At 40.6% G+C, this 21,730-nt stretch overlaps 1 protein-coding gene across 1 annotated transcript in view; it reads left to right on the forward strand.

Moving 5' to 3' along the window:
* birc6 (baculoviral IAP repeat containing 6) overlaps nt 1-21,730 on the forward strand; it is a 114,880-nt gene that overhangs the window by 57,602 nt on the left and 35,548 nt on the right. The window contains 8 exon segments of the mRNA XM_048191151.1: nt 882-1,013; nt 1,337-1,498; nt 2,054-2,227; nt 6,164-6,360; nt 6,516-6,816; nt 8,791-9,008; nt 11,532-11,696; nt 11,778-11,943. Of these exon segments, the coding sequence (XP_048047108.1) occupies nt 882-1,013; nt 1,337-1,498; nt 2,054-2,227; nt 6,164-6,360; nt 6,516-6,816; nt 8,791-9,008; nt 11,532-11,696; nt 11,778-11,943 (1,515 nt within the window).

A 21,730-nucleotide genomic window follows, 5' to 3' on the forward strand; every position in this document is an offset into this window, starting at 1 on the left:
GAAGTGAACTAATCCTTGAATGGTTATGTGTGTATATTGACAAGAAAAACAAAACTTCTCATTGCTCTTAACTTGTTTCTTCAATCTTTATTACTGAATATTTAAAGACATTCAGTTTTTTGTTTAAAATGTAATTTTTTTTGTGTGTGTGTTCAGTAACATTCGTTTTGCAAAATTGGTACCAATAATTGTAAAATGTCACTGGTATTGATTTCAAAATGTTGTATTTGTGCCTACAGTCTACAAAGTCAGACACACACACTGTGTATAGTTTCATTGATAAATCTTCATTCTCTATCCACCAATTAAGCCAAAATACTAGAAATGGCATTTCCGGCATTTCCAGCAGTCATCAGCAGTCTGGTTTTATATGCACCCTGCAGTAGTCTATCTGATCTGTTAGATTCCACTTTTGCTTCAGAATTTCAAGGTCTGATGCACAAAGCATGTAGTGCTGGAACTGCCATGTGGCATGTGTGTGTGTGTGTGTGTGTGTGTGTGTGTGTGTGTGTGTGTGTGTGTGTGATGAATAGCTTGTCTCCCGAGACCTTGAGCGTGGCAGATATAGTCTTCGGTTCTTCAGAAGACTCTGAGACACACGGTATGTATGTAAGGTGTCCAGTCTCTGAGCCGTTGTCACGCTCACATCACTTACGTAGATGGAAGACCCTCACAGGAAGCGCAGCATGTTGTTATCTTTATGGATTGGTGTATCTTCTCAGGGATATTACATCTTTATCATCAATAATGCATATGATCAGTTAAGCTGGCATGTACATTGATGTCTCTAAAGGGAAATGTATTTTTTAGAGCCTGCAGGCCAGTTGCGCACACACACTGTAAAATGACATTTAAAGATCTTGCATTTTTTAACCCTTCAGACACACCCAGCATCACAGCCAAACTGATCAATGAACAGAAGGAGGATAAAGAGAAGAAAAACCACGAGGAAAAAGAAAAGATGAAGGCTGATAATGGTTTCCAAGACAACTACAGTGTCGTTGTAGCCTCAGGTACTGTTTAACCCTTTCTTGGGATTGATATAGCCCAATCCTTGCATCCAGCTAACAAGCACATAAAACATCCTAGCAACCACCTGAAGTACCCTAACAACCACACAGAACACCCTATCCACAACCTAAAACATCCTAGCAACCAGCTAACATCCAACTTGAACAACCTAGCAACCACCTGGAATACCCTAGAAACTACGTTGTTAACTCAAGCTAGCATTGTAGTTACTGAGACTCCTATGCTACAAGCTGGTATTGTAGATACTGAGACCTTTGGTCTATAGTTTACCCATGTTGCATCTCATCTTCATGTTTTGTTTCAGGTCTGAAGTCTCAGTCAAAGAGGGCCTTGTCCACTCCTCCCCGTCCCCCGTCTCGACGAGGGCGTGTCCTCAGTGACAAGCTGGCAGCTTCCTCAGGAGTCGATCCGTCTGCCAAAACCATCAGCGTGCCTGTCTTCCACCTCTGTCACAAACTACTGCCGGGTACATACACACACTCTTGTTCTAGCAAGCGCTCACATTCTGTCCGGTCCTCTTACTCACTCTGTACTCTTTTTCGTTCCCTCTCGTCTCTCACCTTTCGCTCCTCCATACCGATTAGAATGAGAGTAGAGGTCACCTCAGTTCCTGTCCCTGTCTGCCTGCCACTTCACCTCACTGCATTTATTCAGAGATGCAGAGAGTTTGATGAATGTCAATTTCAAAGTTTCATTCTATCTCTCTCATCTCTCGTTGTCTCATCTTATCCCATGTAAAGAGCCTTTCAGCACTTGGTGAGGTGTTTAATTTCCGATCCTCTAACAGAATTGAACAAAATAATGTTTTTGAACAGGTTTCCAGTCCTTTGCCTGCCATTTGACAAATTTGCCCTATTTGTCGTGTGCGGATCCTTTTTTACTTTTTGTTTGGGCTATATATACTATACATTTGACACTACACCACTTTCTTTATCATTGTTGAAAAAATGACACATCTGATTCAAACAAGGTTCTGATTTATCAAATGAGATGGAAATGTTCAAAACTCTTTTCTCTTCAGGTCAACCATTGCCACCGGAGATGACCTTGGCTCAGCTACTGACACTGCTGTATGAGCGTAAACTTCCTCAGGGATACCGCTCTATTGACCTGACGGTCAAACTGGGGTCAAAGGTCATCTCAGACCCTGGCCTCTCCAAGACAGATTCCTTCAAAAGGCTTCGTACTGAGAAAGGTATACAGAAATTTCAAATGCAAAGACAAACTCTTATGTTTGTCACGGACAGTGTTGTTATTGTTAGCTAAAACAATATTTTTCAAAAATCGTTGATTTTGAAATTGAAATAAAGCTGAAATAAAATAATAAATTATAAATATTAAAATTTAAATGAAAAAAAAAACTAATATAAAAGTTAAAAAACAAAATTACTAAAACTTATTCAAAATATGAATTAATACTCTAATAGTTTATAAATAATACTAAAAAACACTCATCACAAAATGATAAACAAGTGTTTGGTATCAATACAGATTACTCGATTCAGTTAGATTCCGATTCACAAACTGTTTGATTTGATTCAGATTCATTTGGTCATGTTTCAGTTACAGTGTCCATTTTTCTTACCCAGAAAAGAAATTCGCTCTCTGCAAATGCTGTAAATTATACTGGGCAGACTGATTCAAACCAGTAACGGATGAACCTGCTGCAGTTGTTTGGGAATCAGACTACACTGGTCACTATATGTTTTTGAAGCACTAAAAAGAACAGACTCATAAGAGTCATTCATTTGAAACTCAGTAGAATGTAATTTCTTGCCATTATTCTATGATAGTCTGTCTTCCTACCCAAAATTCTTCTGCAGTTTTTAGCTTCCATCTCCCACGTATCCTGCCAGCCCAAGGAAAAATAGCCTGATTGGCCACGTGTGTATGCGTGTGTGCCCACACATTTCCCCCCTAGTGTCCTGCATCGTCAGATGTCAAATGATTTTGCTTTGCTCTGTCAGTGATGTGTTCATGCTCTCTGAGGGATACCAAAAAAAAAAAAAAAAAAACACCCCCATCCTGACAATGACAGCTGCCTCCCTACCGGATAGCTGATACTCTTGATTGATTCTCCCCTGTTGTAATGAGCAAATGTTCATACACACATATACAGAGTTCCTGCTAAAGCTGATGATGTCAGCTCAGGTGAATCCGCTAGCACAGGCAGAGTGCTGAATGTCAGTTGTGACAGGAAAGTGTCCCGACAGCATCTTAATCAGGCACGACAAAACGTCAAGCGATGAATCTCACTTCTTCTGTGTTAATCTAAGTCTTGTTCCTAATCAGCAGCGATGACTGATGTGTAGCGGGATAATTTCATATCCCTTGTGGTGGTAGACACAAAAACAAAAAAACAAAACCAAAATCTCTCTACTTGTATTTTAAAAGAATATTGATTTAAAAAAAAATAGAACTTAAACTACATTAGCTGTCAATGTTTTAAAATCTGACACACATCCAATTTTCTCCCAGCTCTTTACATTCATTTAAAGGTGCTAAAGAGGATCTTTTCGTCGACTGAGAAACCAAAGACTGTTACTGAGTTCTTGAAATGAGCGCATGCGTAAGAACAACCACCCTCCTTCACAGCTCATTTCGAGGGAACGCCTCCCAAAACTCGTGCACAAGTATTGGAACACGAGTGTTTGTTTACCACCGGCATTCGCTGTGTCGTGTTAGTGGATTCATTATGTCGGACTCACCGCAGGTAACTCATAATCTGCAGTTGTTACTCCTGTCTCCTGACAAAAACATTGCGTGCGGCGCCTGTAGAGTGTGGAAAGTTACTGGAGCGCGCAGCCGCGCACAGAACATCATGGCAGTGATTGACAAGCCAGAGGGCCAATCCGCGCACGTCTTTCACAAGGAACGTAATGGCAGTGATTGACAAGCCAGAGGGCCAATCGTTTACGCGATGATCACGTAAACGATTGGCTGATGTTTTTAAGGCTCTACCTCGTGCACAGATGATGTATATTAATATTATTCCTTTCAGTGCACCTAATAAATAGTCTTTTATCAGTTAGTAAAGACAGTTTCAAGTAATATTGCAAAAATGTATAAAACAAAACATCCTCTTTAGCACCTTTAATGTTGTGCTTACAGGGATACTCACGTTATATTTATAAAATATAAGTGTAGTTTGTTGTATACTGCTGTGATCTAGTTTCAACATGCAAATCCGATGTAGAGACAGTGCAGCAGTATTTTGCTTTCAGCGAGTACAAAAGAAGCATTTTGACATTGGAAAGTTGCCACGCTGTGCTTTGTTAGGACAGTGTTTCAGGGTGTTATATGAGACTGAACCGTAAGCTCTCAAACTGTTGAGATTTCATCAGGAGGTGGAGATCTGGCACTATTTGATTACTTTGCTCCACTGGCTTTTCCAAGCACACTGCGTTCGTTTGTTTGTTTGGCTCTGTAAGGAGTCTTGATGCAGCCTGCTTTTGATGGCACCCGTTGAGTCTGGCATCAGAAGTTTGCAGTTTAGTGATGGTGCCTGTGGGACTCACCTCACCCTTCGGCTAATTGGCCATCTTAGCCAAGTCAAATCACTGTTGGCGTACACAGCCCTACTTCTTTCCATGCACTCTTTCATCTCGCACCCCTCCGTCGAGGAGCTGAACGGATGCTCACCACCCCAGGGATAATTCTCTCCTCTGCCTTGAGTCCATCCCTCTCTCAGCGGAGGAAGTGTGTGGAAGACACTCCAACCACAGGCAGGCAGTGTTCTGAATCGTTGCCGCTTGTTACTGTGATGTGATATCAACCTGTTTGCTTCTGGACACAGACTCCAGACTTGCAAAATTAGGTTTTCAGAGACTTTCAGATGTGCTATGAAACTAAGATCAAATATGCCCTACTGACTTCCCTACAGCAATTGAGGCGTTGGCTTATTTCACATTCTGCTATGAAGTATAGCTTCTTTGTATATCTCTTTAGCAAGAGTTTTTGGCTTTGAGTTTAACATTGATACTCTTTTTACTTACACTGATCTCAACATCAAAGACATGAAGTTCTCCGTGTTTGTTTCAATTGGTTTGTTCTGCATCAGTTTAAAAGGGGGAAAAAATGATCTTTCACAGTCCTCTAAAGCTTAAAATAAGAATTAATCTGTAAATACTTGTTCTTTTCTGTTGTTGGCCTTCACAAAGACACGACTGAGCAGACTAATCTCTTTGGGAAGTTGCATCTCTAAATTAATCCTCTGGAAAGCACCACCTTACAAATACTGCTAAAACAAAAAATGCGAATTTGAAATTAAAATTATATAAATTAATACATTTTACTGTAGTGAATGTACATATTTCTTGTCTTTCATAGGCTAGAAGTTGATCTTGGGAAGAGCTTGCTTAAGTCATAGTTGTGAATGGTTTGTTAGTGAATTCTTTTGAGTCAGTTCTTTTCAACAAATCAATTGAACCAGTTCAGAATCTTAATGATATGTTAGTGAATCGAATCATCGAAATAATTTTTAGAAATCATCATCCAGTAATCATAAATGATCGAAGAGGTCATGGTCAAAAACTGTGGGAAGTTTGCCACTAAATTCCAGTTATCTTAACTGTACAAAAACAGTCAGTTATTAAAATAATCATAAACACAATGAGATGCGCAAATAGTTTTACTGTGTACTGCACTTCGTTAGCTGTTGATGAATTGGAAGTCTTGCACATTCACAGGAAATGCCTTACTTCTGTGTTGAAAAACCATCTTAAAAACTGATCTTACTTTTGGTCTCCTTGTTGTTTTAGACATTTAAATGTCTCAAGTAGAGACATTATGTCAACTGTAAAGTCCATAAAGTCGGTTTGTGTTTGTATAAGACCAATGCTGTTTCATTACTGTTCTGACAATACATTCCCAAGCATTTAACAGCCAATATTTCCTGCAACTTTCTCCTCATTCTCTTGCATCGATCGTCAGTCTCAGTAAAAAAAAAACCTGATTTACAAGAATAATCTGATTTATGAGAACAGATATGAGCTCTTGTGCAGTACCGCCTGGTTGGACATCATGGTTTATGATGTGAACAATTGAGAACACATTATTTACAGCTAGACGTTTTGAGAGTTTATTGACAACAGACTGAATGATGCGTTTCCTTTCTGCTCTGTTCCTGTAGATCACTGTGAGATGCTAAGCGGCTGTCCGGACGACGAACCAATGACCCCAGGGGACGAGGGTTTGGATGCTGCGGTAGATGACTCCCTCCTGGAGACCAGCCCTATCCAATCCCCCTTGCAGGTGTTCGCAGGTATGGGCGGCTTGGCCCTCATAGCAGAGAGACTTCCCATGCTGTACCCCGACGTCATCCAGCAGGTCAGTATCATATTCTACCGCGTAGGTCATTTTATGTAGTTTCGCTCCATTTCTGCTTCATAAGCTCGTCCGGTGACCGTACACTCAGGTGTTAGTCAGCATTTCTGTTCATTTGCACGCCCTCTGAGCCTGTTCGTCTGGATCGTTCTGTGCAGGTCAGCGCCCCAGTCGTGCCGTCCACCACGCAGGAGAAACCCAAGGACAGCGATCAGTTCGAGTGGGTCACCATCGAGCAATCCGGGGAGCTCGTTTACGAGGCGCCCGAGACTATCGCGGCCGAGCCTCCGCCCATCAAATCCTCCGTTCAGACTATGTCGCCCATCCCCGCCCATTCGCTGGCGGCGTTCGGCCTGTTTCTGCGGCTGCCGGGATATGCTGAGGTTCTGTTGAAGGAGAGGAAGCACGCACAGTGTCTGCTCAGACTGGTGCTGGGTGTCACGGACGACGGAGAAGGAAGTAAGTACCGCTCAAGTACAGGAAGCACTACTTCTGAAATTTGTTTAGTTTAGCAATCAATTTTGTTTTTTGGGAATAGTTGCCTGTTTCATATTCAGTCTGTGTTCACATATCCATTAGCCTGTGTGTATGTGTGTTTGAGAAAGATTATTGATTGAAACAGAGCAGACTGATATGGAACATTGTTTTTGATTCTCTCATCAGCAACCCCTGCTTATCTGTGTCCGCCATCAACCGTTTAAGTCACTGTCTCGGTGTCAGACTCGCCCCTCATATTAAACAGGCTATTTCTTATACTTCTGTTCAGAAGTTTGGGTCTGTGAGATTTTGTAATGTTTTTGAAAGAAGATACTTATTCTCACCAAGGGTGCATTTATTTGATCTAAAATACAGTAAAAACATTAATATTGTGAAATATTACAATTTTAAAATGACTTCTAACGGTTTTAATTTATTTTAAAGGTTTAGTTGACCCAAAAATGAAATTTCTGTCACCGAGTACTACTCAACCTCATTTTGTTCCAAACCCAAAAGACCTTCGTTCATCTCTTTGGAACACAAATTAAGATATTTTTGATGAAATCCTAGATGTTTTTTTTTCTCCCATAGAAACCAATGAAAATACCAAATTCAAGGTCCAGAGAAGCAGTAAAGTCATCGTTAAAATAGTCCACGTGACTGCAGTGGTTCAACCTTAATGTTATGAAGCGACGAGAATACTTTTTGTGGGCAAAACCAAAACAAAAGTAACTACTTTATTTAACAATTTTTATTGTCAGTCTCATAGGCAGTGAACGCAGTGCAGAGCTTCCGTGTTAAAGTCAGAACGCTGACTCATTATTGGCTCCTGCAGCAGCATTAAACTCATTCGTTGTGGTGCTCATGTGAACAGCATCGGCCAATACTGAGCCGGCGTTCGGACATAAACGTGGAAGCGCCGCACTGTGTTAACTGCATAGAAGACTGACAGGAAAGAGGAAAAATTGTTGAAATAAAGTCGTTATTTTTGTTTTGTTTTTGCACACAAAAAATATTCTCGTCGCTTCATAACATTAGGGTTGAACCACTGTAGTCACACTGACTATTTTAATGATGTCTTTACTGCTTCTCTAGACCTTGAATGTGGTCATTGTTGCTTTCTATGGGAGATATAAAACCTCTCGGATGTCATCAAAAACATCTTAATTTGTGTTTCAAAGATGAAAAAAGGTCTTGTGGGTTTGGAGGGTGAGTAATTAATGACAGAAATTTCATTTTTGGGTAAACTAACCCATTAAAATGTAATTTATTCCTGTGATAGAAGATTAAAAGAGCAGCATTTCTTTGAGATGGAAATCTTTTGTAATATTATAAATATCTTTATCACTTTTAATCAATTTAATGTGTCCATGCTGAATGAAAGTATTCATTAAAAAAATTAGACCACTTCTATTATTGATTGCTATCAGGATGTGAAGAGTTTCAACCAGTATTACAAAAAGTGTTTATAAAAAAATTGCCTACCCTACCTTTTTAATTGAACAAGTACAGCACCTCACTAGGATTTAAAATAAAACTACTTCATATGTGGAGATCAGTACACTTTGATCCATCTTAAACCCTAACAAAACTACCTCCGGCCTTTATAAAAAACACTATTTGTTGAGAGAGTCTCTCCCATGTCCACACAAACCCTGATCTGAGAATCAAACTTCTTTAAAGGCCGTTATACATTCATACCCTACAGGCAGATACACACGCTACTCTGTATCTCCCCTACGGGAAGCATTGATTTGGTTATTGTGTTGCTGCTTCATCGATTGGTTGAATTGAGCCTGGATTGGCTGCCCACTGTGTATTTCTGTCAGTCTGGACTGTTGATTGGTCAGCTGATTGCTTGATGTATAGACTGCTTATTGAGTGCTAGAGAAAACATTCTTTTGATAGTTTAAAGCAGATATTCCTCATTCTCTCCATTCATCTTTCTTTCTCAAGGTCACATCCTGCAGTCTCCCTCTGCTAACGTTCTACCCACATTGCCCTTCCACGTGCTCCGGTCCTTGTTCAGCTCGACTCCCCTTACCACAGATGATGGGCTGCTGTTGAGACGCATGGCTCTTGAAATTGGTGCCATCCACCTCATCTTGGCCTGTCTGTCTGCCCTTAGCCATCATGCTCCCAGAGTGCCCAGCGGCAGTGCCAACTCCAGTGAGGTCAGTGTTTCATTCTATCCAAAAAATTGTCATGGTTGTGCCAGTGAATTTAAAGGGATAGTTCACCAAAAAAAATCTTCTGTTCCTCTTTGGAACACAAAAGGAGAAATACACATACACTACCATTCAAAAGTTACGATTTTTTTTTTTTATATATATATATCTATAAATAAGTCTCTTATCCTCATCAAGCCTGCATTTATTTAATCAAAACTACCATAAAAAAAAAACAGTAATATTGTGAAATGATATCAATTTCAAATATGTTATTTATTTCGGTGAAGGCAAAGCTAAATTTTCTGCAGCCATTACTAACGTCTTCCCATCACATGATCTTTCGGAAATCATGCTAATTTGGTGCTCCAGAAACATTTCTTATTATTATCAATGTTGAAAACCATTGTGCTGTTTAAGTATCATTTTTTTTTTTTTTTAAATGATTCTTTGATGAATATAAAGTTCAAAAGAACGGCACTTATTTGAAATAGAAATCTGTTGTAACATTCTAAAAGTCTTAACTGTTCCTTCTGATTAATTTAATGTCTGCTCTGTGAATAAAAATATTTATTTCAACAACAACAAAATCAGAATCACATACTCATATGATAGCTATGTGACAGCAATTAAGATGTTACTTCAAAAATAATCTTCTTAAACCTTATGAGAGAAATAGCAATATCTGATTTCTGAATTAATCATTCTTTCGAGTTAAATCTTTTCATTGAATCAGCTGACAGAACCCATCTGAATAATTCATTCACAATCTGAATGGTCTAGACTAAAGTTATAAGTGGTCTTTGGAGAAAAATAAGATTATAAACCAAAGGTGTAGTGCTTTTTTAACTTCTGTGTTCACGTAATTTGTGAGTTTATGTGTGCAGGAGAAGGAAAAGACACTCCTGTAAAGACCTTAATGGAGATGTTTTTGTCTCTTAGACTGAGACATGTCATTTTATTAATGACTGTGGTAGCCTCTCTTTACAGACTGCTGAAGGGCTCTTTAATCAAAGCCCTTGAGTTAATGAGGAGAGGTGTGTGTGTGTGAGACGGGGAACATCCGCTCATTCAGGTGTTGTGTAGTCCCATTAAAAAGGAAGGTATAGAGGAGATTCGGACAGTCATTTTAGTCATTACATGATTATGAGGGGTTTCATTCGACTGAAATGAAAGTGTCTTCACAAAGGACGGCTGCAGCACAATCATAATGAGAAAATAATGAAAAAACAACTGTCATCATCAGACCCCCAATACCAAAGCAAATGACTTTCATAAAAATCAATATTCTGTCCTCACAGACAGGTTTTATTAAAATCAATTTTTTAAAATTTCAATGTTTAAGGGGGAAAAAAGCACATAAATGATAGTCGGTGCAGGGCGGTGTGTGTTTGTGCGGATTTATAGTTTGGTGAGGGGTAGGTTCAGGGTTGAGGATTTGAACGGTGGCCAGTGGGCTGTCAGAATCATAATGGGTGTCCTTGGGGCAGCAGAAGTATTGGCAGAGCAAATATTAAAACCGCTTGCTCTCAGCCGAAGAAGAGCACTGCGGTCAACATGCATTTATTCTGCTCTCTCTTCCACTGTCCTATTTGGCCCATCTCACTGTCTTATCACTAAAGATCTTTGAACAATTTAAAAAATTTGCTCATGCAGGTTCAAGTCTGGCCTGCAACCACTTCCCTCTGCTCCTGCGATCCAAAATAAAGTGCAGACTATATCATGACAGCTGGTTATTGGAAGTGTTTCATTGTGAGAAATGCACCGTTTTTCTTTTTTACCATGCTTCTTGCCTATTATTCAGCTGATGCACAGCTTTTGACCTCATTGTTTCCTCTCATAATGTTGTGACATGCTGTCAGTCTTTAGAGCAAGCAGTACATTTAAGCAGGATGTCAAGTCTGGAACGATCAACATCAAACGCCAGAGAGAGAAAGGTGTGTGTGTGTGTGGAAGAGAAGGACTAGGAACCCTTTCCTTCCTTTGTCTCTCGCATTTAGAGGAAATAATACTTTTATTCAGCAAGGATGCATTAAATTGATCAAAAGTTAAATCAATTAAGTTCAATCAAAATGTTACAAAAGATTTCTATCTAAAATCACAGTATTGTGGAAACATATCTCAGTTTTCAAAAAAATATTAAGCAGCACAACCTTTTGCAACACTGATAATTTTAAGAAATGTTTCTGAAGGATCATGTGACACCTAAGACTGGAGTAGTGGCTGTTGAAAATTGGAATAAATAAAAAGGAATATATTTTTTTTAAAAGTACATACAAGTATAAAACAGTTAATTTATTTAGTTATTTATTTTAAATTCTTGGTGAACTTCTTACCGACTCCAAAACTGTGTGACCACCCATGCTTACATTGAAATGCCAATTCAGTATTTAGCCATTTAGCCAGCCATGATGAAATGGTTGGCAACGAGGTTAGTTTGTTTACATGTAGAAGTCTTAAAGATACAGTAGCATAAATTTGAATGGCTCATGTGTGAAAGCTGCAGTTAAGTTTGTGTTTCTGCTGCAGCCGCAGGTCTCCAGCGGGCATGTCGGTGGTACCACAGAGGAACAGCAGCTGTACTGGGCCAAAGGAACAGGCTTTGGGACAGGCTCAACAGCGTCAGGCTGGGATGTTGAGCAGGCTCTGACCAAACAGCGTCTAGAGGAGGAGCACGTCACCTGCCTCTTACAGGTGAGTGTGGAAACGATGCAAGTGAGATTTAGATTGTACGCCTGTTTGCATGTGTGATGGTACATTCTGTGTCTCTTTCAGGTTTTGGCGAGCTATATCAACCCATCAGGCTGCATGGGATCTGGTGAGACCCTCTCAGGAGAGGTCAGAGGTCACAGCAGCTCACTGCTGCCATCTGTCCTGCAGGAACTGCTCAGCCAGTCCTGTCTCATTCCCGCCATGTCTTCATATTTGCGCAATGACTCAGGTAGGACATATGCCACATTCGGGATGTGCTCTGTGCTTACTGTTTGCTAAATGAAAATGAATACAGCTTTTAAGGTGGTTGAAGAAGATTTTGTACATGACTAAGTTACATTTGTGTGTGTGCCTGAGAGAAAGACGTGTTATACGTTCCACCTCATGCTTCGTTGTGTAAGGAGACAGCAGGTGGAGCCCCTGTCTCTCCTGAGCGATCTCTCTCTCTCTCTCTCTCTCTCTCTCTCTCTCTCTCTCTCTCTCTCTCTCTCTCTCTCTCTGCCTTTCTGTCAATCATGTTTTTGTTCTCAGAAGTTGAAGGGATATTCTAACTATTTACACATCCTCATGTTATTCCAAACCTGTGTTTTGGATTAATCCTTTCATACTGGGGCTGTTGAGCCCCAAAATTCCAAAAATGCACATCAAAGTATCATTAAGACTTTTAAAGCCATATGTTAGCTTTGTCTGAGAAAAAGACTTACATTTAAATCTTTTATTCACTATATTTGGCATATTCATGAGAGAAGTAGCGATATCCAATTCATGACTGAATCATTTATTTGAATCAAATCTTTTCAATGAATCTGTTGATCCAGCTCACAAAACTGTGTGTGAGTGGTTCTTTCATAAATCAAACTGATTAGGTTCTCGAGTTCAACTCATTGACACAATGATTCAGTTGCGGCGGTTAACCGCCAAATGGAGGGGTAAGATTTTTACTGCATAACGGCCTGATTTAAAAAATGAAATGCTGGAATAAGCATTCATATCTTACCGCTAAAATGGATCACGGATTTTTATGACATCACATCGCACTTCAGTTTCTCGTCAAATCTTCGGTCCATTCAAATGCTCTCTAGAATCTGAAGTCCCGCTTCCTCCTACACTCTTACAGACGCTGAAGCCTCAGTGTATCAGTCATTTGCTCACACATTTACTAGTTTCTACATGGTGAATGGCACATAGTGCACTATATAGAGAATAGGAAACGATTCAGACAGTGTAAATATGCTTGCTTTTGACGCGAATGAAGTACAAAAGGTATCAGACCCGTTTGAATTCTGCACAGAATGCTGTATATTAGCGATATAAAGGACATTATGAGGAGAAACGGTTAGAGATTAGAAGGAAACAGTGGTTTTACAGAGTCTAACGGCTCTGGCCAAGCTGTAACATAAACAAAACACTTGGCTGTTTCAAAAAAGGGGCAGGGCTGTTCGATATATCGCCCTGTCTTCCCGTTTCAGTTGAAATTACATCAACACATTGAATAATGTTGCACATTCCAAGACAGTGGGCCTTTAAAGAAAGTCATATGGGAGAATTTAGTCATATAACAGAATTTTTAATTTAAAATTAATCTGAAATTACTACTGTAACTGAATCTCTACAGAATTAGTCATTGTGTGATTACAGGATTGGTTTGGGCACACCAAAGTTTTGACCAGTATACATTTTATGTAAAGGTTGACAAACAATGTTGATTTTTTTTTTTCTTTTTTTTTTTCTCTCCAGTTTGCTTGTAGTTTTTTGCAGTTCCACTTGTAGCTTGTGGTTTAAGAAGAAATTTTGATTCTAGGTGAAATATTGCCTGTAGTATCTTAATTAATATGAACTCATAAAACTGAGTATTTTCTTTTGTATTAAGAGTCATGAACAAACACTGCTTTGTTGCTTTAGAGATCCAGACAGCAGTGTGTGTGTGTGTGTGTGTGTGTGTGTGTGTGTGTGTGTGTGTGTGCATGCCCTGTGAGTGTTTATTTCTCTCCGGCTTAATTAAATAAGCGCCGATAAAACGATGAGTGTAGTAATTAGCTCCAGATATCAGCTGGAGGTTTCAACCCTACATTGGCATGGTGTGTGTGATTCAAATCAACAAGAACACACACACAAACGTTTGCTCTCTAAACATGCACAACCAGCAGGGGGAGCAGCAGTTGGTCATTCTCATGAACAACTGAGCCAATAAAAGATTGCGAGAGAGAAACACACACACAAAGAGTGTGCGTTTTGTGCCTTGAGATCCTTAGCCGTCTCTGTGGCAGTGAAACAGGAAATGAGTGTCTCAGATCACCCCTGCTGTAATAACGCCCCATCCACCTGATGAACGGGAGGGAGAAGAGATGAGAAGAGATGGACTGCTGCTTCCAAAAAGCATTAAGAAACTGCCAAGGGGCAAATAACAAAGAGTACAAGATTACAGTATAGAGCTCTTTCTGTATGTGGACGGCCACAAGCATACTTATTTTCATTGAGGATGTAAGGTCTGGTCTTTCTTACGCAGGTTCCAGCAGTCTGTCCAAACTCTCCTTTTCTCTCGCTCCCTATCCGGCACATTCATTTAATGCCTTCTCTCAAAGATTATTAAGCTCCATCCTTTCTGTTTCCCCTGAGGTATTGTCAAATCTGCTTCTTACAGCTCCAATCTCTTTATCTGAATATTTTTACGTAACCTTCTGCTATTTTTTTTTTTTGTTAGTTTCAAACGGATATCATGATTCTCCCACAATTCTGAACAGTCAACTAATCAAAATTACATGTAATTTACTAGAGGTTCTGACAAAATGTTAATTACGGCAGTCTTTATAATGTAATATTATTAAATGTATTAATTCATCTGAATCATTTTTTAAAAAACTCAGTTTGAATGAATGATTCAATGACTCACTCATAAATGCTTCACTTGTTTCATTACTGGATGAATCAGCGTTTTTGAACGAATCTCTTGAATGAATGATTCGTTGACAAATACATTTTTCAAGTCACTTGTTCGCCTCCTAGTGCGTAACGATGTAATCGATACAATTGTTATTTGAAGCTCCAAGTTACTTATAAAAGGTGATTTGCTCTATCTCTTCCGTAGACATCAGTGTTTATATCCGAACAATAAACTTTTATCCCAGTACTTCTGTGATAAGAATATTTGTAACACAGAAATGATTATACTGTGTGTTAGTGTATGTGCTTGAAATGCGTGGTTTGCGAAGCTGTTTCAAACTGCTTTGTCTGTGTCGACGGCAGCGTAAATGCAGATTTGATTGTTCCGCTGTGATTTGGTTTGATAGACACCGGCAAATCGTTGTCATTTAGGAATAAGATCACGTGTGTGAATCGAAATCGCAATCTTTTAACGATTAATCATACAGCCCTACCTTCTGCTAATCTGGCGGTAAAACTGTTGATGATTTAAATAAAAAATTGTGTTTTATGTTGCTGCTTGGTTGAAAAATTACAATTTACATGAAGATTTTGAGAGGAGAATTGAACTGCTATTACAATTTGGGGGGCAGGTATGCCCCCAAATTCTGAGGTGCTGAATTGTGTGAAATGGACCCTTTTCATTTGGGTTTGGAACTTCAAAGTAAACTATAACTGCATTAACTATTTAAGAAAACAGCATTTTAAAAAACATCAGCCAGAAAAGAAAGTGCCAAAACTATGTGAAGGTGAGATTAAAAGGTATATTGGCCCTAACATGAAAATATCAGCCAGAATTTTAATCTTGGTGCATCCCTAGTATCCATTCATTTAAAGTGCTAGCTAGCTGATGAAAAAAAGCAAAACAAGAAAATACCCCTCACAGTCCCTTGTATTATCAGTTTGTGTACACAAGATCAAACTTTTGTGTTAATGCAGCTCTGTGTGACATGTATTTCCTCTTTAGTGTTGTTTATTTTCATTTACTTCATAGTCCCCTGAAAGCTGTTTTCATTACATCACACTCGCCTACACATAGCACCCCTGACATACGTTGTAAGGCTTGTGTAATGTTAGCATGTGTTTGTGTGAAACAGTGCTGACGTGGTGCACTCATTAAGTAGGGAAGGTTTTTGAGGTGCTAGAGTCTTTTCTCTTTGTGTAAACAGAAATTATCACTGTGTTCTCTCGTTCTTCTCTCCTCCCACCCCCTCAATATGGCTCCCTGTTCACTCCAACACTTTATTTATATTCATCTCCTCACCCATGCTTTGTTACAAAATCTAGTGGTCTGCCTACAGAGACTTTTTAAGGCATCATTGGTGTGCTTACAAAGTTAAGGCTTTTGAAAAGGTAGACAGCCTAATTCTGCCACCTCATTTCAGCTAAATTTGAAGGTGCTGTTGACTGTGTCCTGTGCGGAGTAGGCAACGCCAGAAGGCATTGAGATGCTCCACGAAAAAAGAAAAATGCAAGATGGTGGGCGAAGCAATAAAAATGTTGATCTATATTTGTGTATTTTTATGCTTATCAAGACGAACAATTTGTTCGAGTTGTAGCCTATGTAGAGCATTCCAAATAAGTCACTTATGAGGCACTATGTAGGCAGAGAAGCAGTTCACTAGTGTTTGGAATGGTGCTCCAATGCGTAAGGTGGTAAAAGTAATATGTTATCTGTCTAAGCATTTAGTGTGCGTATGTGTGTGCAAGTTTCTGTGTTGTGTTGAAGAACAAAGATGTGAAAAAAGCATTTGTGATTCAGATGTCTTTGACCACTGTGTCACGTGTAACTTCACGTGGGTGGCTTGCACAGGATTGTTGACCCCAGGACACACACGCACATCCTCCTGCATTACGCCTGCAAGCTGTGTCTAAACTGAATCATAAGTTCCTTATTCATACGTGTGTGTCAGGAGGCCATGTCCAAAATGCTGGAAGTGCTTTATTTATTCGAGGTTTGATTAAGCTCTTAGGATTGGCAAAGTTGCCTTTTGCAGATGTAGAGGGCTTAATTTAAACTGACAGAGGGTTTAGACTGATTTTAAAGCTGTTAAAAAGGGTTTACTCTAAATACGTAAACATACACCGATATAATTGAGCTAGTCTTTATCACTCTGTCCAAGTTCACATGACATAATGCACAATTGAATGTTTGAAGAATTGAATATGTGTCACCTCTGTCTTTTGGTGAAATTGTAGTCCGATTTAATGTGTATACATGCTGAAGAAAAATCAAGTTACAATCACATTATCTAGATCTATTAGTCTTACTAGTCTGGCACAAAAAAACTGAATGGTGCAATATAAGTCAGAATAAAGCTTTTATGGTACATTTTTTAAAAAGACCAATTGTTGTTTTAGGATGACTGAAAATTAACTTTTAAAGTGCATGTAACTGGACTTACTGACCTAAGAACTGATTTGGAGAGTTTACACTGATCTGAGAGCTGGTGTAAAGTATTCACACTGATCTGAGTGCAAGTAGAGAGGTTTTACGCTGGTCTGGGAGCTGGTTTACACAGAGCCATTGTAATGGGGATTTGTATTTGATGATAAGCCCTGCAGGTACATGCTGATTTACAGCATAGGCCTTTATTACAGCAGTGCCCTGTGGCTTTGGAATTTATTGAGGGACCTGAGACTAAGCGTAAAGCCCCGCTAACATTTCCACAGGCAGATTTTTCTGAGAACATTTCAGTGTGACATATCGTGACACACTGAGATAGAGGGCAAACACTCACACACAGAGACACAATCATTTTCTTGCAAAAAAAAAAGAAAAAATCAAGTGCACACATTTTCAGCCGTATTTGAAATGGTTGGGGGAGTGTGTGCAAGTCGGTGGTTGTTTAGAGCGCATTCTGAAGCCTCATTCTCATGTACGAAGCTCCCATCAGCCAACCTCTCTCTATCGCATGTGACATGAAAACTGATCTCTTCAATCTCGGAGGGCTTAAAAACACCTCCATCACCACTTGGACAGATGGATGAAAATAGAGGAGTAATACCTAGTAACCATCTCTGCCTCAACCTCCTCCTCTCTCTGTTTTTCTCTCTGTGGCATTTCTCAACTGTTTGTTGTTTTACCTGCTGCCTCCTTATGGTGCGCTGAGCTCTACTAACACTCAAAAACCCAAATGCATGACTCACACTCATAGACGTGCAAGGGCAGCATATACGTGATTGGTCAACTCTGGTCTTTTCGAAACAAGCATTTTTTTTCCCCACACATGCATGTCAGTCACAACATCCCAATTCATAGAATATCATTTTATTGATCAGATTCCCTATGGCACAGTACATCTAGTATGTAATCATGTATTGATACAAAAGAATTTTCCTTTGCACAGAAACAACGTGTCTGACACTGCACTCAAATTAGAAAGAAAACACACACTCATATTTGTCTGTTTATCTTCCCTCAACCCGTCAGAAAGGAGGAGGAACTGTAGTGGAAAAATGTCACCAAACAGCCTGTTCCCACAAGGTTCTGCATTTCGAAACTGCAGATGGGTCTCGGAGTGTCTCATTCTCACTTTTGTTCTTAATAGAAAAATATTTTATTCCCATTTTTCCATTTTATTGCAGAATTCTTTCTATTAGTGGATAAGTTCGGAGGGAGTCGTTCCGTTGCCCTATGACATTCTTGCGTTTGATCAATAGGGTCTTTCTGCGTACTTGTGTCCTTGTAATCGAAACTTGGCAGTGCTCAATGTAATTCCCATAGCCAGGTAAACAGAAGGTCTTTTGGCCCATGACCACTTCTTGCAAGGGTACGAATCTGGCGTATCCAAGAATTGTTCTCTGTGTGTCCAGAGATCTGTGTTAAGCAGATGTCCATCACATTGATATATATCCGCAAGGGGTCTGAGATCAAGAATGAGCATCGCTCTCCCCGTCCCGAGCAGCCCAGTGTCATCTTCCACGTTCTTCTCTTTGCGACATCAACACTGCCGTCATACCTCCGTTGGACCCCGCCTCTCACCTCCACCTGCTTGTGGATCCTTCTCACAGAGTGGTGTAAATGTAAACAAACACAATGACGAAGAGGTTCAAGAAGGTGCCAATGATTCCCAGCAGGGCCAAGATGGACTCCTCTCGCTCCTCTTTTCCCTCTAGCGCCCGAACCTCCTCTATACTGACGGTGGTCGTCCCCATTCTGACCCCCCCACCTCTGTCTCCAGGGTGCTTATCTGTGGAGAAACGGGAGAGCAATGTGAGACAAACAATCAACGAGACATGGAAGCCTCTTTCTGTTCCTCCGTGTGGCCCATTCGCTCCTTACGTTTTCAGATGGCCACCAGAAGTGCTCATCCAGAGGCCAGACTGAACACTCAGTGGAGCAGCACAGAGGGTGAGATTTCTCTCTCCACTGATTGCCCAGCTGCGAGTGTGGCGTAATGAACACAAAAGAGGATGTCTCTCCCCACCTCCGTGATGGATTTCCCCCTCAGAAAATGATATTTCCCTGCGGAGCTGCTACAACAGGGTGACTCTTCGGCAGCTGAGATGATTAACTGTACGTTTAAACCCTCTCACTTGCTGTTTGCCTCTGCCATGCATAAACAATATCTCTTTTCTCATCCCGTCTTTCCTTAGCCTATGGTTTAGCATGGTGCCACATTCATTGGAGCACACACAGAAGCATATGCATCCAGGTTCTTACAGCTAGGTACCAGAACATCAACCTCGATAAGCAGCTTGGGGCCAAACATATACAGCTCGGCGAAGTGGACAATAAAGCAGTTAGACAGACTGACACAAACGGTGGAAAGCAAGACGGTGAACATAGAAAGTATAGGAAGAAAACTGAGTCTTACCCTACGGCGTGGGAGATCTGGGGGAAGATCCAGCATGCTGTGGGCTCATCACAGGAGAGGCGTATCTGGGCTGACGGCAACATGAGGGCCAGCTGGCCAAATGTCCGATGTCCCCGAGATAGTGAAGAAGGAGAAAAGAGAAATTAAGAGGTGGAGAGAAAGAGGAAGAAAAAGAGTAGGTCTACAACAGCATCTCCTTGAGCCGTGTGCGTTACGCAGACAACAATCTCAGTCCCCAACGTCCCACCCCTTCGCGCTCTCTCACTCTCTCTCTCTCTCTTTCCCTCTGGCTTTCTCTCGCTCTTTCTGTGTCAGTATTCCAGCCTCCTTATGTATCACCAGTCCTTCCTTTTGTTCCACGTTCATTCAGTTCTTCTTTTATTCTTCTTCCCAGCGTTGTTTATGTTTTTATTCTTAGCTTGAACACCTTACACCTTTCAATCAAGGGGGGCTCGGAGAAATCCGCTCCCTGCTCTCCTTACCCCTCCCTCTCCCATGCTCTCTCTCTCCTTTTACCAAAATCCCCCTTTAAAAAATCACTCTCTTCCTCCCCTCCTTTCTCTCCTCTCCCTCTCAGTGTCACACACTCCCGTTCTCTGCTGTCACTCTTGTCTATCTGACCCTTTTAGCAACTGAAAGTGAGGCGTCTCAGCATTTATAACAAACACCGTCCCCCACCTTCTCTCCTTTCCCTCCTCCGCGATTTCTTTCTTTCCTTCTGCGCTCCTCTTTTTCTGTGGGTGTAGAAGCTCTACAGATGTGCGAAAATGCCTCCGGACGCTCATGAGATTGGTGACCTGCAGCTGCGAGCTCCCCACCCTGCCGTTCTCTGTCCGTAGCCGATGGCAGTCGTGTGGTTATAGGTCCCGTCTCGGAGCCTGAGAGCACCGTGCATTGCATAACCAAGCAGAGCGACTGGTAACCGCGGAAACAGAGCGAACGAGGGAGATCGAGAGGGTGGGCGGTGAGGAGGCTCACACGTCAAATGTCTTTATTGCCAAGAACAGTGTAGAGCTACAGAGACATGGGAGAGAAGCATCCAAATGGAGAGAAGGTGTGGAATGGTGGCCATTTAGCAAATTTGGGATTTGATAGATCACATATGTACATAAAACTGACATGAGGTGTCCTAGTCTTCTGATTATAGATAATCGCATATTATTTTTTTCACGCTTTTTTTCATTATTTATCCTGTCCTCTTCAGCAAGGACACTCTTAAGGAAGAACACTAAGACCATAAAAGCTTGAGTGCATTAACATTTTTTTTTCTTGTTTTATTAACATATAGACCATAATAGGCAGGAAATGATGAAGAGACTGGGGATAAAAGGATTAGATATTAGCTGGAATTGAACTTGCGATGGCTGCATGCACCAAGGCACAATGTTTTAGGACAAGGCACACTTTTTTTTTCTCTTTTTTTTTAAGAGGAAATACAGACGTTTTGAAGCACACTTCAAGAAAGCATATTTGTGTAATTTTCCAGTTAAAAAAAAAAAACTGAAACAAAATGAATTTACTTGAGAAGCAACACTTTAAAAGACAACAATTGTTTTAAAGCACATCCTTAGTCGCAGAAGAAGGAAAAAAACTCCACAGGAAGTGGTGAAGTCATGCAGTCCGTGGGACAGATCATTAAAGGTGCTAAAGAGGATCTTTTCGTCGACTGAGAAACCAAAGACTGTTAGTGAGTTTTTGAAATGAGCGCATGCGTAAGAACAACCCCCCTCCTTCACAGCTCATTTCGAGGGAACGCCTCCCAAAACGCATGCACGAGTATCGGAACACGAGTGTTTACCACCGGCATTCGCTGTGTCTTGTTAGTGGATTCATTATGTCGGACTCACCACAGGTAACTCATAATCTGCAGTTGTTACTCCTGTCTTCTGACAAAAACATTGCATGCGGCGCCTGTAGAGTGTGGAAAGTTACTGGAGCGTGCAGCCGCGCACGTCTCGCATAAGGAACGTCATGGCAGTGATTGACAAGCCAGAGGGCCAATCCGTGCACATCTTTCACAAGGAACGTAATGGCAGTGATTGACAAGCCAGAGGGCCAATCGTTTACGCGATGATCGCGTAAACGATTGGCTGATGTTTTTAAGGCCCTATCTCGTGCACAGATGATGTATATTAATATTATTCCTTTCAGTGCACCTAATAAATAGTCTTTTATCAGTTAGTAAAGACAGTTTCAAGTAATATTGCAAAAATGTATAAAACAAAACATCCTCTTTAGCGTCCTTGTGGTAATTACAGTATGTCGCGCAGGAAATCC

This window comes from Megalobrama amblycephala, linkage group LG5 (genome assembly GCF_018812025.1).
Source record: "Megalobrama amblycephala isolate DHTTF-2021 linkage group LG5, ASM1881202v1, whole genome shotgun sequence".
Taxonomy (NCBI): Eukaryota; Metazoa; Chordata; class Actinopteri; order Cypriniformes; family Xenocyprididae; genus Megalobrama; species Megalobrama amblycephala.